The sequence below is a fragment of the Anopheles funestus genome, chromosome 2RL (genome assembly GCF_943734845.2).
Source record: "Anopheles funestus chromosome 2RL, idAnoFuneDA-416_04, whole genome shotgun sequence".
NCBI lineage: Eukaryota > Metazoa > Arthropoda > Insecta > Diptera > Culicidae > Anopheles > Anopheles funestus.
The window spans coordinates 45,471,372-45,489,366 of NC_064598.1; the positions used below are offsets into that span (position 1 = coordinate 45,471,372).

The 17,995-nt window shown below is 36.8% G+C and overlaps 1 protein-coding gene across 3 annotated transcripts in view; it reads left to right on the forward strand.

Moving 5' to 3' along the window:
* Nucleotides 1-17,995, forward strand: part of LOC125764128 (ribosomal protein S6 kinase 2 beta-like) — a 30,793-nt gene that overhangs the window by 9,494 nt on the left and 3,304 nt on the right. Inside the window, exons 2-7 of one of the 3 annotated variants that reach the window (XM_049428025.1) lie at nucleotides 2,860-2,903; nucleotides 15,941-16,564; nucleotides 16,651-16,959; nucleotides 17,046-17,207; nucleotides 17,278-17,600; nucleotides 17,677-17,962. In XM_049428025.1, coding sequence (XP_049283982.1) covers nucleotides 2,860-2,903; nucleotides 15,941-16,564; nucleotides 16,651-16,959; nucleotides 17,046-17,207; nucleotides 17,278-17,600; nucleotides 17,677-17,962 — 1,748 coding nt within the window. Of the gene's footprint in view, nucleotides 1-2,859; nucleotides 2,904-2,923; nucleotides 3,844-15,940; nucleotides 16,565-16,650; nucleotides 16,960-17,045; nucleotides 17,208-17,277; nucleotides 17,601-17,676; nucleotides 17,963-17,995 lie in introns of those variants that run through there. The other 2 variants (XM_049428027.1, XM_049428026.1) reach the window with 2 other exon arrangements.

The following is a 17,995-nucleotide window of genomic DNA, read 5'->3' on the forward strand; positions in this document are numbered from 1 at the left end:
TGCGTATTTGTGTTTAAGGTTGCGTGCGTTTGTGTAAAAAGGGACAACAACAAATTACGGTCCGGTAAAATGTTGTTGCATTAATTAACCACTTCGTTAACGTTAATGGCCGCAATCCTGTCACATTGACACAAAGTCCGGTAAATTTTTGTATGTTTTTTATTCCACTTCTTCTATGTAGTTAAGATGGACCGATCCTTGATTTGGTGCCACTCTTGATTTAGTTTCCGCTTTGGGAAAATATAAAATGGGTCGAGATTTGAATGATTTGTCCCATGGATTAATTTTTGGCACGAGATTTAGAGTAATCGCGCTCAAACATGATATCTACTGAGGATTATTGCGTGCCTGCAGGGGCTGATTTTTTTGGTTTTGGTTCGTTTTACGTTTTGTCAAATGATTTAACAAAAATCGATTATCTCTCAAGATAAATCGTGAGATAAAAAAAAAAACAAACCGAACCAGAGTGAAGTTTCAGTTATGATTGAGCTCGCTCACGCATATCTGGAGATAAATTCTTCTATGATAATGAGAAAAGAATTCAATCACGATTGAAAATTCCTTGTCATAATTGATTTTGAAATACTTCATAAAATAATCGATGGCCGGTAGAACACATTATTGATGGTTTGCATCATTCAACCATTAGGGCAAAGTATAATCTCTTTGCCGACTGCTGAATCATTTACTACGTTAGGACATTTTTCCTTCGAATGATTGGTCTTATTTAATCATTAGTAAGTTGTTAAGCATCCGAACCACGAATACGAGCGAAACCGATCATAAAATAAAAAGAAAACTGATAATTAAAAAGAGAACTCTATAGGAAGGAAATCGTAAGATTAAAAGGAATCGTAAAATAGAATTAAAACCAAAACGAGAAGAAATTTTCGCTTTCGCAAAAGACCACCTTTTTTGTACAAATCTTGTAACTGAAGGATCAAATAATACTTTTGAAGAAAGAGATACATCAATTGATGCTTTTGAATAAACAGTGGTAAGTCGATTACTACAAGATGGATATGACAGTTCTAAAAACGTTTTGACAAATTCACTGATATACTGATGACGGTGCCTAAAGCTAAAACCTTCAGTAATAAATGATACAATACGCTTAAGTTCAAACTATCCATATCAAAGGGTCAAGTCCCGATTAGTCTCCCAGAAAACCGACGTTTCACCATGCTTTTGTATTTTGACCCTTCTATGAAAGCTAATTGCAGGTACTAACTCAAACACTTTTGATGTTGTCGCTTTAATTTAGCATTGGACTTAAAACGACGTCATTGGGTGGAGTAATCGATTGGCTATGTCGAACGAAGATCTCAGTTTCTTCATTTTAACATTATTTTCCAATGTATTATTTCTGGATAGCTTCTTATTTATAGTTTTACTATTATGAAGAGTTATTTTTACTTACTTTACAGAATATGGTATCAGTTAGATAATCGCCTGATAAATGGACATATCTTCTATAGCACCTTGGTTAGCAAGAATTTGAGCAAAATGTTCTTTTCTTATCCAGATGGCTCACGTCATCATGGACCGTAACAATTCATGTCAGCCGGCTGTTACTTAATGCTTGTTGGTTTATCCCATCATGCAAAGAATGTAAGGGTATAAAACCCGGATCAGACTATCAATCCAATATTGTCACAAATGCTTCTTGCAGCTGTTTTTTCATTAACCCATGACGGTTGCGAACGAATTCGTTGGCCCGCTGAAAGATGTAGACTTGTTGGGTAAATGGTACTTCCGGCAGTGTCGATGGCAGTGTTACCCTTTCCTCTTATGTTCCAAATATAAACGTGTTATCCACGTGCACTAGATTCTTCTGCATGGTTATCAGCGTTGTTGGAGTACATCAAAAAGTAGTCTAAATAAAAACAATCGTTTCTTAACCAACTTCAAAGGAAAAGAAAACGCGATAAAGGCAGAGAGCTGCACCTCGATGCTAAGTAAATATTAATTCAGCTTTAGTAAAAATATTAAGAAGAACTGACAAAAAACGGAACATTTAGCACAAAACCAACACAAAACATAACACAGTATTGAGTAAATATTGAGGTGCAATATGTTTTCATTCTGTTCGTTTTTTTTCACAGCTTCAAAATTCAACTCTGAATTTACATTCATTCACCTTAAACAGTTTAACAGGACTTTCGATATTTGTTGTTTTGTTTAGCGTATATTTCCATGTGGGAAGCATTGTATTTCAAAGTATTTTAAGAATTATTGCATTATTCTTGTGTTTTAAAATCATCACATTAATATGCAGTCACATTACTTATAAAAAAAACAAGTGTACAAAAAATATTTTATCTTGAAGGTTGTTGAAACATAGCAGAGTTTAGCATTATTGTACCGCTGTTTTTGATGGTAATTTATTTATTTATTTATTTATTCATGCTATTTTATTATGTACATTAGCAAATGTATACGTTTAAATTAAAATCAGGTTTTGATGTATGTAACACAAATAATTCAAAATTTAAAAGTTTGATAAAATATTTAAAAAAAAATTAATATAAATATTAATACTAACCAAACATAAAAACATTGTGAAAACGAGTTCGTTGAGTATGTTGCTGATAATGACGCATTGCGTTTCTGTTGTAATTTCTTTTATAATTGTATTAACCTATTATTAGCACATTAACTAGCATTTCGTACGGTGAACAATTACGATTATCAGTTTCGTTAAACCTCGTTTATTTCCTTTTGGTATCGCAACTTTCTTTTATGTCCTCTAATATCTTGCGTTCTATCACTCCATCACCCATCCAGTTTTAACGCATTTACCTTTCTTCCATCTGTCGTTCACTACTTTCTGTTTCCGTGTTGTTTTTCTTCTTACAGCGCACGGAGTGTCTAACTCGATTTCAGGGCTCCGGATAGTTTCTGTACGTAAATTTTTTTTCAAAGCCAAACAGCAACGAAAAAGAAATACATGACCCAACTGCCAATATGTTGTGACACTTCCGTGCTATTCTTTCTGATTTTTTGCTAGATTTTTTGAAATACTGTGTCTCCTCTTTCTATTTTCTAATACTGTTTCATTTTTTTTTCGTTTGATTTATACTTTTGCGAGATATTTTTCAGTTTATCAGTAATTTGTGTTTTTAAAATACACACTTTAACGAACCACAATTGTTCGTTGTTCAAGTTCAAAACATTATTATAAAAAATGTCTCGCAAAAAAATGTCTAAATGTTTCATGTCACGTAATTATCTTGTATCCATTTGTCTTGTGCCCAATCGATAATAAATGGGATGAATTCGACGAATGTGAATTATCTTGGAATGAATGTAATCCTTTTCTCTTTCGGTGTCATAAATGTATGTCTTTGAATGAACGATCGTGTGATCCTAAGGAAGTATGATTTTTTTAGATCTATTTCTTTCCATTATGAATTTTCATACATTCCTCATTACTTCTATCATGCTCATTTAAATCAGTTCGTTTGCTTGCAATGCGATTAGAAATGTATAATAGAAAGTATTATTTAATTATATGTAGTATTTTTTTTACCAAATTATCTAGCATATATATTTTGTTGCATATGTATAATAGTATATTAAGCTGTTTTTATGCAACTTTATGGAATAAACCAGTTTTTTTGGTTGATTATGTTAAAAGAAATTTGTTAATGTCCAGTTTTGAGTACGATATTTTTTTTATTCTAATAATAAATGTTTAAAACAGTATAATATAGTAATATTTGTTTAAATTAATGTTATTTAACCTTCTTCTAGCAAAGTGCATGAATATTTTTACTACGTCCAAAGTCCTATTGAACCTAAATGCAATATAATAAATATGTTCTACTCGATGCAATAGACGTAAGTAAATGATATTTACATTTAAAAAAACACACACACAAATATCCCTTTTGCACCATTCATCTTATGCTACCATATGTAACAAGAACGTTCATGCTTAATTTAGTATTTTTTAAGAATATAAATAAATAATGTTTACCACCAATTCTTGAAACAAACATGAAGCAAACTTTTTTTTAAACCATCTTCTTATCGAATAATGATCGATGATGCTAACCGATGATGATTTCGTAACATTTTGTTGATAAAATGTGTTGTAATTACGATAAGAAGGTGTGTCTTTTGGGATTAGGTTACGAAGAGTACGATAAGTGTTATTTTTATCCAACTGATAAGGTTAATTGACGCAACCAACTTTTTTTTGCTGTGTGCCGGATATGTGTCGGATCGGTGTACTGCTACAAGTGTGTTCATGAAATTTTGCTTATTGTATCGTATTTTACAAAGTCCTAAAGCAAGCAAATTTAATTGAACTGTAAGTGAAACATCAATCGAATGCCAACGACGATTCCAGGCCATAGTAATGAAGTGCCAATGGAAAATTGTCGATAGCTAATTGGCAGCAAACATTTTCTACATTCTCTCGGTAACGTTGCGAATGGCTTCCATTCCAACCATGTGTAATTGAACGCCCTTGGGAGTGTAATCATCTCATTCTCGTTGGACCGTAAAGGGGAAATGCGTTACCGTACGCTATATAACGGAGCTGAAGGGTTCGCACAGCTATCATCATGATTTCCAGTTGCATTTTTCCAGTCGACCTACATTTGCCGCTTGGACACGCAGATGGCTACAGTCGGGAAGTTGTTTGTGCGCTGCTTTCTGTCTCTTTTATACTTAAAATTACATGGGATAGATTTATCAACAGCACAAGCGATGCAAAATTCTGTGCAGTAAGTAACAATTCGTTAGTTGCTGTGAAGTTTGATATAATATAAAATTTCTTAAAAATATACATCAGGACATGCAACAATTGAAACCAATTACCATCAAACTAATTACAAGTCATTGTTTATTGATTATTTTTATGATATTTATATGCTAAACCAATGATAAAAGTTGTCAGAATCAGGCCTGCTGCAAATTGTTCCGGTAATATTTATATATTATCCGAAAACAGTGGATTGAGTTATCCTGAAACACATTATATATTTTTTTCGCCGGACTGGTACATCGTACTGTCTAGTTGCAGCCGGATCGGAAGACAGCATCCTGCGGTATTAGATTTCCCATCTAGCTCTAGCTGCTATTGTATTTTCGTTGAATTTATTCACTTTCAATGAATGCTGTCCGTTAGCGAACCGTAGACTATTATTATGGCCGGGAAATGTCGATCCAAAACCAGCAGATTAATCATGTCGAACAGAAGAGTTATGCTGACAAGCGATGATCGAAAAAAGACCACCGGACCACTGTCGTGGTTGTATAGGGACAACCGGTTGGAAATGGTTCTTCGTTGGCAGGTGAAGTATGTGGGCAGGATGTTGCGAGGGTTAATTAGCGTCAATGTATATTGTTTCATTACACCCTAGTAGCTTTTGATGGTGGCACTCAATGGGAAGGGAACATAAACGTTGGGTGTGTGGATGATTGTCTTGGTGTATTCATCGTACACTGTTTATGTTTAATGCAATTATTGCCCTAGAGCTTGTTTATTAAATAAAATAACCAATATACAAAGCTTTATTGTTTGTTACACATTATTTGGTTTACAAGTTTCGAGCGTTTAGGAAATGGTGCAAGTACATTATGGAGAGAGATGTTATATGTTTTGTTATATCCCACCAGCATATGGTGGGATCAGAAGGATGTCATATATTATGAGTGATTAAACCATTACGTGGGTCGGTATTATATTCAGTCAATTCGTTAGATGCGGAGATGCAGGGAAAAGTGGTCAGAATATAAGACTTGGCATGAGGCAATAATTTTCCAACACGACAATGCTGGCTCCGATATAGTGATGGGCAAAATGCTGTTTTAGTTGGAATCGCTTCTGGAGCGATCCAAATTTTCCGGAATCGATTAGTTGACGGATAGTAGGTACGGAATTGGATCCCGTAATCGAATTTGTCATTGGTTCTGAAATCGATTCCAGAATTTAATCCGTCATCGGTTCCGGAATCGGATCGAGAATCGGATCAGGAATCGGTTCCGGAATTGGATGCGTCATCGGTTCCAGAATTGGTTCCGGAAACGGATTCAGGATCGGATACGGAATGGACTCCAGAATTGGATCCGGAATCGATTCCGGAGCCAGAAACGATTCCGAAAACGGAATCGGAATCAGAACCAATTCCGAACACAGAATCGGAACCAGATATTTCCGATTCAGAGTACCCATCACTACTCCGATCCATAACTTCTTCTTCTACACTTAAAGACCTTTCGGGTTATACCGGCCATTTCTGGCTTACTAGTCTTATTTTTATTACGTAGCCGGATAGTCAATCCTTGCTACGGGGAGACGGTCCGGATGAGATTTGATACTTGTCGTGTGGAACCGGCGCCGTTTACCACATATACCACCGGGGCACCCTAACTATTTGAATAATCCATAACTTCATAATTTGAAGAATAGGAGAACGGTGATTCTACGTAGTCCAGCTTATACTTGAAGTTTGGCAATGCTCTTACCGGTATACGCTTCATTTTTGCCGAGTCTATCACTAATTTATTCGATTCGTACTAGGTCTGAAAAAGACTAGAATTATTGAAAGCATGAAAGTTTGGGGGAAAAAATTGTTGTTGATCAATTCTTCGAATAAAAATGATTGCATAAAATTTTCAAAACAAAGCTTCAAATTTGAAACAAAAACAAAAAAGGTGAAAACACACTAATGCGCTCAATCTATTTTTATATGAATATGAACAATTTGTTTAAAATTGCAACATCTGTCTCGAAACAAATGAGCCGAAACTTATTGCAATCTTGTTTCCATGAATCCATTTTAGCATAAGGCTTCTCTAGTATTTTTATAATGTTCTAACATTTTATGTATCCTTAACAATCATCCCATTTGAAACCATTTTCTAGTGGAATGTGATTTACTTTGGAAACAATTTAAGGGTCAAACGAAAGGAACAGTCAACAAGGATGAACGATACGAATGTGGTGAACCGAAGTAAAATAGGAAAGTTTTCATTTCCCAAGGTGAAATCTCAGTTGTTCGATGGTCTTTTTTATTATTATTGAGATGAATATATTTATTTTCCCTCATTTTTTGTGTTGTGTAAAAACCTTCTCGTTAAAGAAACCTTTTCGAAGAAAAAGGAACAAGTAGGGACAGGTCCTGAAGCACAAAACATGCTGCACAGTTTATCAAAAAATAATGTTTGTGTTTGTTTGTTTTTTTGTTTTGAAATCACAGTTTTTTGGTGTAAATTTTTCGATAACCGTACATCTTGGGTTATAGATTTGACGACGTTCTAATTGTGGTTTTGGGAAGTTTCGTGTTTGCTGCTTTGTGAACGTGCGAAATAGAACAGTACTCCTGGGGACGATATGTTACGAATTTAACGACACTCTGTTAGTCGATTCACTATGCTTTTGACCGCGCACAAAACCAATCCATTCAAGTGCCAAGTCCTCGCATAAGGCAAACCATTTTCGTAACGGTGTACGCTCTGAAGCTTTCGGAATGCCGAGCGCTTTATCTTCGTGGAAGAATCATGACACTTCTTGAATGTTAACGTAGAGCTTTGACGTTTCTGTCGGTCACGGTAGAATGGAAAACCATCATTTTCCGACCGTTATCATCCTTTCGTTGCTTAGGTGGAAAAATGGCTATTCTTTAGAATCGGGTACACACGAAACCATCCTGCATGCAAATGTACGGGATGATGATACTTGACAGGGTTTATCGCTGTGTACACCTAGCATTTTGCTGTAGCCACCCCCGGTGTGGTAGAGCAAACTTTTCCCATACCATTTGTCGTGTTGCTTGTGGGCGGTTTTTTTTGGGAGGATGAAACATTTTTTTTTGTTTTGCATAATTTTCGGCAGCTAATGCGGCCGGTTTGTTCCGACGAGTGCTTTCGCATTTTTCTTTCGAATTTAATTTGCGCACACAAAAAGCACAAAAAGCTTGAAAATGTGGTGTGGACATGGCGCACATGTTTTGCATGTAAGAAACATGGAAAATTGTTTGATGTTTGATGCGAACTGTGTATGACTGAGAAGTGATTTTTATGAACAAAATGAATTAAATCGATGTCTAATTTTGATGGAAAAGCCCAGTATCCACACATGTGTGCCCATTAGCAAGGCAGAAAAGTTAAGGAAAGTGCTTACCTGTTCAGGTAATGTCTAAGACAGGCGGATGTGTATGAGACAAGTGAAAGGAAACTAAAGAGGTTTCCTTTTTCTTCCTTATTCCCAGTTTTGTCCTCCGGCAACTGGTTGCTAACACACTGTTAAAGACACCTTTACCGTCAAGACAAATCAAGTGATTAGATCTACAAGTCCCCGAGGACGTCGGAGCCATTATTTACCTGCCCGTGGCATTTAGTCTTTTGTATCGTTGGTATCACCACTTTCGGTGCGATGGTTTGCACTCGCTGGCGACATTTCAGTTCGTTGCATACATTGACGCTTGCTTTGCTTGCTTGTCCCTTTCAGCAAATATTTGACGCACTTTTAGCACTTTCAAGATACAAGAATCCTTTAGCGAAAAGGTCCTTAGAGGATAGTAAACATGAATGGGCACTGAGGCGCACCATGCGATGGAATTCAATTCTGCGTATGTGACATTTACGCAACAGCAAAGCTGTACTCTTGTAGGTCAAGGGTTTTTTTTTTGAAGTAGCAGCCAGCTCTAAAGTACATCATATGTTTTAACATATTTTAATTTTAAATCATTATTAGAGAGATTTTATTGTTTTTAAATTTCAACTTGGGGAATATTTTGTGATACTATATGAACTTTGGATGCCTAAAGTCCGTATCAAATCAAATCGGGTATCAAATCTCATCTGGACCGTACCCATCTAGCAAGGATTGACTATCCGGTTACTTGGTAAAAATGGCCGACATGTCCTTAAAGAGGTCGTTAAGCCAAGAAGATGAAGATGTGTAAAATTACCGTATGTTTAAAGTAAATTTTCTTTTAGAACAAACTGATCGAATCTTTTATTAGGAAAATTAAATAAATTCACAAGCTCCATGGTTTGCCTATTTGTATAAAGCGGCAAGCGTCAATACGCATTAAACAATTAATTTGAAGTTATGCAAATAAGATAAACATTGTTTGAAAATGTCATTTAATTCAAATAAATATTTTTCATTGCAATTTTTGGTAATGTTTTCCTGTAAAATATCAACTTTAAAAAGCGCATGACATTACGAGCAGAGCAGGAAGTTAATTCTATAATTATGAATTCGATTCATGGATTTTTGGGGATCTCGGTAGTCCGCTATAATAGTTGTCCTCAGGGACTACCTGTACATTTAACATGACATTTTAAGCTATATTGCCTATTATTGGCATAATGATTAGGTATTATAGCGATAATCGGGTCAATTGATATAATTGACACTAAACGTTTGCAAATGTATCAAGTTTCTCAGTACATACACGCTACAAAATGTTTCCTTTTGTTTGTTAGTGGCGTTAATAATCTGCCTACATTTCTGACATTGCAAATGAATTCCATGACGCATTTGAATGTATTCAGATAAAAACTGTAGTTACTCAAACCGGTTTAATGGTCTCGTTGATCGATGTTCGATCGAGTAAACCGAACGTCCGTGGATCGAATCCTATATGCGTTGTTACTCTTAGTAACCAAAACGCCTTAATTTCTCTAGCTTTTTATGCAGTAAGAATAAGTCCCTTAGAAAGTCATCATCATTATACGACACAGCCCCCCCTGACCTATGTTAGTAGGTAAGGTCGTTACGGCCAAGAAAATAACATCAGCCACAAATGTTTTTTTAAATCATTCTCATTCCGTTTTTTTAACATTCTTATCACAGAATAAAATAGAAAGTATCAAATGTTTTTTTTTCTCTGCAACAATGTTCGGTGTTAATATGATTCTTCGAACAAAAGAAAGGAAAAATATCGAAAAACAAAAAATCATCTGCCTTTTACCGATCGAGGTACGATGAAATAATTTTCGTTACACCAGCACCACCACCACACTGTTTGCCTGATTCGATGTCCACTGGAACAATGTTGCAGCGGTTGCGTGGAAAAGCTATTTACCAGCTTTCCTACTGGGGTAGCCTATCCGACATTGCATGAAAATAGCAAAAATAGCAAAGTCATTCGCCCGGATAAATGGTACGCCGAAGAGGAAGTACAGGTATTCCCCGATATACGCTATCAATGCGGACCGGAGGCAATCGCGTATCTCGAATATTAGCGTATATCGAATTCTTGGTTTGATGATAGATTTCTTTGTATATCCCCATCTCTTTGCGGATATTCTGACTTACATTACTGAACATTTTTTCATCTTCGTATATTGGCTCTATTTCCAATAATGTTCTTTCCATATAACTGTTAAGTAGTTGTTACTGCTAGATAGAAACTCGTTACGCCAGGCTTTGAAGATTTTTTGTGTAATTTTGCTTCTTTGTTAACGAAGTTAAATGTCAGTTTCGAAAAAATCGCGTATAACGAAATCGCGTATATCGAGTATGGCGTATATCGGGGAATACCAGTAATTTGACTTTTCCCGAAGTGAATAAACTGAAACAGATTTACAAAGTTAGCTTTGCGCCGCTGGAATGGTTTCTATCGGTTCTGCCTACCCAATCTGCTAGTGCGAAATCCTGCTAGGGAAAAGTTTTCATGTAGAAGCAATGGAACGTTTATTTCCCATGCTTTAAAGCTCAGCATTTTTTTATATAAACGCTTTACTGAAGTAGTTTTATCCATTAGTTAGTAGGTAAAATAAAATAATTATCGTCCGTGAAGCAGTAAATTTTAGTCTGAAAACATTTCCATTGGTTTCAACATTTCAGCTTTCCTTAATGGTTCGAAACAATTATCGCTTAAAGCTTGCTATCGCATGAAAATATTATCGCAAGTTGTTGTCATGCCATCATTGTCAAACACAAAAAAAAAAACATTTACATAGTATTGCAGCTTGCCACACCGGTCTTAAGCATTTTGCTAGCCATTTCATTCGCCTTTCCCTTTACGCTCTCGCTAGTCAGCAGCATCATTTTAGTGCGAAATTGTTTGCTTATGCCACGTGCCGGTTCGATTGAAAATGATTGAAATTTCCATTTCCGAATGAGAGCCGCCGCTAGGTTTTGGAAAGTTTTGCTGGAAACGGTACAACCGTTCAGACAATTGATGTATCGTATTTGACGTAAAGATAACAGTAAATAACACCGAAGTGCCAGCTCCAAGCGCTGTTGTGAGGTGGATCGAAACAGGAAAGTAATTATTTTTCTTTAGCATTTCGACTTGTTGTCGGATAAGTTGTTTTCACTGTGACCCTACTTAGGGGAAATTGAATTAGGGGATTTGTTGTGCGATCGTTCCTTTCCCTGGTACATATGAACTTTGTGTCTGGTGCGTATATATTTAATTTAAATGTGATTTATTGCACACGAATTAAATTAGTATAGTGTGGAGTGTAGCGTACATTTAATTTCGAACAGTTAAGATCTTTTCGCTCGAAAGCGATACTAAAGCAAAAGATGAAATAAAGCTTATTTTAATCTCTAAAAGCTTTTATTGGTTAAAGGGTAAAATATGTCGATGAAATTTAATGCTTATTATTTACTCAGCTTTAAATCAATTTTAAAATTTTTATGGATTTTTCTATTATTTATTTATGTTTAATTATTATTGTATTTAGCCGTATTTTATATTTTTTAATATGTAGAGTATGTTTTTTTGACAATGATTGATTATTCACTTCTCAAAGTGGTTTTTTATGTATTTAATAAAAACCTATTTTTGCTGCTTTTTTAAGCGTAAAGTTTCAGAAGTATGTTCGGTAAAAATTTATTATTAATGTACCGACAAACCACGATGCTATAACTGAAACAGTAAAGTAAAATAAAAATTTTCAGAATTCCTCGCATTTTTTCCTCGAAAACCTGAATACAGATTGATTTGAATTTTTCATTCGAAATTTTTAATACATGTTACTAGTACTTGAGGAGACTTTTTCTTGATAATTCTCTAGCTTTTTTTTAAATCAAAATGCTGACAATTTTTGCCTTCAAAAGTCGCTGTTTTTCTCTTGAAATAGCCATCATTTCTCATACATTGAAATATTCAAAATGAGGTTCACATTTAGGTTCCTTGACATTTAACGAAACATCAGTGGGTAGCGCGAACTTGGTTTGTGTTAAATGTGTTTTTAATTATTATTTATAGGTATGTTTAACATGCCCTTCACTGTGTATTCCTTTATTTACCTTTAAACATCTCGCTTCTTGGAGTAACGATTCGTAACGGCTACTAAGGTCATGTTGCGCTTGTCTGGTTTACAAGTATAATACATTTTTTCATGTCGCTAGATAGTCAAGCCTCGCTACAAGGGAATGGTCCCAGGATGGGATTTGGTTCCAGTCCTGCCGTGTAGAACCGACATCGTTACCATCTGCACCATCGAGCCACCCTTCGTATAAATGTGTTAATCGATTATTTAAATTTTTTTTTTGCTCAGTTAGAACGGCCTGGTCGTATCAAGACTAATTTTACCACGTAGCAGGATAGTCAGTCCATGCTACGGGGAGACGGTCCGGATGGGATTTGAACCCGGTCCCTGCCGTGTGGACGGGCGTCGTTTTTCACATGCACCACCGGGCCGCCCCAATTAAATTTTGATGGCAATATATTTTTGCAAATTAATGTACTCTCGACTGTAACTGTTGCAGAAAATCAATTTCAAATAGAAAATAAATCATCCTTTCAATAGGAGTTATGGTACAATATGTATCAAGAAATCAGAATAGTCCATTGGCTTGATTTTTATATTGACACAAGCTGCCCGGGTCGTAGCAGGGTCGTTTGGAGAGGATCTGAACCTAACGATCATTATCAAACGTTCAGTTGATGACAAGCTTTATGCATCATAAAAACGAACTGTACCCATCTTGCAGGATCACGAAACGCTCTGATTGCCAACCGTACTGTAAGTGTTTTGATACGCAATTTTGTTGACGATGCTTATGTGTGCCTTTACCCATGTGAAAAGAAAATAGGTTCGTTTATTTGGTGCATTCGTTTGAAAAATAAATATTTCCTAACACATGCCGCTGGTTCGGTAGTAGTTTCAAAACCCCGTGCACCTTGCTGTGTGTAGTGCCAGTAATATGCGATATTCTTCTGTTCATTCCTCGTTAGAAAGCGATTGGGTACAGCATACAGACAACGGTACCCCATTTGATGAAGCATGTCCTTTGTGCACACTGCTGTTTCCTTCGTTTACTCGAACTTTGTCCTCTCTGCGAGATCAATCGAAGCTTCAACCCATGCTAATAGGGGGTAGCATGTAGGTTGTGTTGGTGCCCCTTACACAAATATACAAATGTTTTCGAACAATGATTTGTTTTGATTTGAGTTTCGTTTGAAGCTCCTAATAAATTGTAATAATATCAGGGTTGGTTTTTTCGTGTGTGTGTATATGGCCATTTTCCCACACAGCATCATATTTTGTTTGAAGCTCTAAATTGAATTTAAATCAAACACGGTGGAAGGTAAGAAGTTCCCTCGACAAACTGGTCGTTCAATCAATATTTCAATTTGTTTTTAAAAGATATGTTGTGTAGCAAAATTGAAAGAAAAGGAAAATCTTTTTTTTTTTCTTTATAAATGGGATATTTTTAACTAAAGTTAGGGTACGCAGTTTGATATCGGTTTTTGTTTGTTTGTAGCTTATCATCTTTTATCCAATTATGATGTTTGTTTTCTATTCTTTTTTGCTGTTACTGGTGCAAGAAATGTTCGTTTATCGCTTGATTTTTTTTTTAATAAAAGATATTTTCCTTTAGCACTAAAAGTACCATAATTGTTGGTTTATTTTTTTAAACAAAGTAAACGAATATCGTTTAAAGTTCGTACTAAGATATTAATACGGCAATATGTACACTCACTACGGAAGAATTGTTTATCCACAAAAATGTTTGTTGTTGAATGGAACCGAAACGGAAGTCAAAATAACTCGTCCGGTACTTCTAGTATAAAAGATTTATAAAAATACATTCCTTCGCATGCTTTTTCCTATTTTTTGCTTCGCTCGAAATTTCAAAAGATTTTTTTCCATGATCTGTTTCTATCAGTTATTTTCTTTGATTGTTTTTTTCTGTTAAGTTTAAAGAAGCCTTTCATGGTACGTAAAAAAATGGACTGTCAAAATAAAAAATTGTAAGAAGATATGCTTTGAAACCAACTTTCCATTCAAATGGTCTAAAATCCTTTTGCTCAGTCGATTTATGTGCGGGTGTAGCTTACGTTTTTTTTGTTAAGGTAATACGATTTGTGGTTGATTTTTACGCCTTCTGTCAGTTTGCCCGCTTCTAATCGGATTTAGTGTTAGCTTTCTTCCAACTGCTTCGGTGGAATCAATGAACACAGATTTCCCTTATGTGTGTTGCGTGTGTAAAAGGGTTCAATGTTCAAAGGAAGAGGAAGTATAAATGGAGCGTATTTTATATTGATTTAGTTAATATATTTTTTGCTTCCGATAAGTATGTTTTGTATGAAAAATGGAACCGAAAGTGAGAGCAAAAAAATATAGTGCGAATAACACTTTCTACCACTTTCTGCTGACGAGTGTAAAGCAAATTATTTAATATGATGGCGAAAGGGGAAAACAAAAAAAATCCGTTTCACTGGCTTCTGGCCAAAGGATAAACACCTGTTGTTAGCGCGCTTGCTGTGCTATGCTGGCTGATAGCTGTGTGCGTGTCTCACGAGAAAGAGACGATGATCTGACGTTGATGGCGATACTTTGTGATTATCAAATTACATTAATTTATCTGTATTTATCCGTTTTGCTCAGGTGTCTCGGGCTGTTATTAAATTAATACACACACACTAATGATAGCGTCGTATTGGTGTCCATATTGATAATGTTTTGCTTCATTACTGATTACCTGCTGTTGATTACTTTATTGTTTACTAATCAGAATTAAAAATAATTATTACAAGTTTGCTTACACAATAATAATTCAAATCAAACAACAAATACAACTACTGGCAGAGTTAAAGCAGAAAGTAGGTCATAACCCAACCTCTGCATCCTACGTATACCTAAAATTAGGCATATTATTATAGTCTCAAAGGAATGAGTGGCATTAATGTTTGTCGTACTCGCAACTGCCGCACTGCCCAAACGGCTCGAGGCTTTTTAACAACGTTCAATGGAGACGCCTAGTGCTTTATGATGCTAGGCCCACGTGGTACCAATTTGTTTGGTTGGTTGGTTGTAAAAGGAAGGGTAGAAAGAAGGAAATGGAACACATTCCAGCACCGGTGGAACGTTGGGTATTTCCGTTGGCTTGGGATGCTGTGTATATACCATAGTTAAACATAATTGAACATGCGTTTCGTCCAAGCAAAACAGGATGGCGGAGTTGATTTGCTTGTTACAAAAAAAAATCGCTTCTACTGTTTTTCATTCGTTTTACTTTGACCTCATCCATGTTGGTATATCCGAAAGCACAACTTCGGTTTGATGTTTTTTTGTAGCTGCGGGAATTATTATTAGCAAAACATAACCATTTACTGAAAGTAACAAATACAGTGCATATTCCATATAAACAATGAAGCAGATTAAGTTATGTATTTATTATTTTTTATTCAGCAAAAACTGTGTGAATTAAATGTTTCTCTAATGTCAACGAATATGCATGCAAAGCTAAATGTTAATACAGAATAAATTATTTCAATTTTCTTAACATATTAAATAAATTTCGCATATTGTGTAGTGTAGCTTTTTTTCTTTGCATCTTAGTCTTTTATTTGCATCATTTTCTTCGCACAATTGTGACAGTTTTGTGTGATTTGTAGTCTCCAATTGGGTCATTTTCTGCTCGCTATTCGATTATACAATGGAATTAGTCCTACAACATCTTTACATCGTGGCATTTATTGCATGTTTGCTCTATTCTGTTTTGCAGTCATCGTCGCAGGACAATGTAGAGATGGTTATCGACGATAGCTACGATCCGGAGCAGCACTCAGCACATGACCACCGCCATGCCCAGCATCAGGAGCAGCAGCAACACCATCAGACGGTGCTAGCACATCAACATCAATACCATCCACATCAGCATCATCCTCAACCGCATCAGTACAACCGGCAACAGCATCCGGTACCGGCGGCCGGAATGGTTACCTATCTACCGCAGCATCCCGCAAACGATCAGCAGGAAGTGATGTTAGATGGAGCGGTTGGTGTTGACGGTACCTATCGCTATCATCATCGCGATTCACCCGAAGCAGGATTGGTGGTTGGAGCGGTGGAAGCGATGGATCTCGAGATGACCGGTGGTGTCGATGGTGTCGGTGTGGGTGATCTGTCGCAGTTAAGAGGCGATGCCACGTATGCCGGTACCGGTGGTGGAGGTAACAGTAGTGACGAGCACGAGATCGATATCAAGGATATCATACGGGAAGGGCATGAAAAAGCGGATCCATCACAGTTCGAGCTGCTAAAGGTGCTCGGCGAAGGATCCTTTGGGAAGGTGTTTCTGGTGCGAAAGATTGTCGGCATCGATGCTGGCACGCTGTATGCCATGAAAGTAAGTTTATGCTTAATTTTGAAATATACAAAACCACTTATTAACTAAACACTTTTGGGCAAACGTGTTTCCACCGTTTATTGCAGGTATTAAAGAAGGCAACGTTGAAGGTTAAGGATCGCGTGAGGAGTACGAACGAACGGAACATTCTGGCAGACGTTGGTCATGCATTTATCGTTAAGCTACACTATGCCTTCCAGACGCCCGGCAAGCTGTACCTTATACTGGACTTCTTACGCGGCGGTGACTTATTTACGCGCCTGAGCAAAGAAGTGATGTTCACCGAGGAAGATGTTAAGTTTTACCTGGCGGAATTGGCCTTGGCGCTAAACCACCTGCACGGTATTGGCATCATCTATCGCGATCTAAAACCAGAAAACATTCTTCTGGATCAGGTGTGTAATGATGCGCTTGGTGGTGCTGCTAAAGACATTGGTCTTTAATTTGTAATGTAAAAAAAAATGTGTATCTTCCATTTCAGGATGGTCATATAGCTTTAACGGATTTCGGACTCTCGAAACAACCGCTGGATGGTTCGAAAACGTACAGCTTCTGTGGTACGGTTGAGTACATGGCACCGGAGGTTGTCAATCGCAAAGGTCATACGTTCGCTGCGGATTGGTGGTCTTTCGGCGTGCTGATGGTAATGCTAAAATAAACAATATCTTTTTTTTACATAATTATTCATGTTTAAAACTTCCTTCATTGTACAGTTCGAGATGCTGACGGGAAATCTGCCATTCCACGGTAGCAACCGTAATGACACAATGAATCAGATCCTCAAAACGAAACTCGGCATGCCAGAAAACTTGAGTCCGGAGGCGCAAAGTTTGTTGCGTGCCCTGTTCAAGCGAAATCCCCAGAACCGGCTTGGTGCCGGCCCAAATGGGATCGACGACATCAAGCGGCACGAGTTTTTTGCCAACGTCGACTGGGATGCATTCGAGCGGAAGAAAGTTCGCCCACCGTTCATACCTGCCGTTTCGAGGGACGATGCTTTCTACTTTGATCCCGAGTATACGAACAAATCTCCTAAGTATGGCACATTTTCATTAACGATTGTTTTTCTTCTGTATGATAAATATTAATTAAATAAATAAACCTCTTTACAGAGACTCACCGGGCGGACCGGTCAGCGCAAGTGCATACGAAATCTTCCGTGGCTTTAGTTTCATTGCACCGGGGTTGCTGGACGAACAGCCAAACTTTGCCAATGGTAGCAACATGATAATGCAACAACAGCCCGCTTCTAGGTCACCGTTTTTGAACGAAATACCAGGCGTTAAGCCGGTCGCGTTTGGTGATGAATATAGTTTAATGCAAGAGCTTGGCCGTGGAACGTTCTCAATCTGCCGGATGTGTGAACATCGCACAACAAAGAAGCACTACGCAGTGAAGGTATTTCCAATGGGTTCCGAATACGCAAGGCAA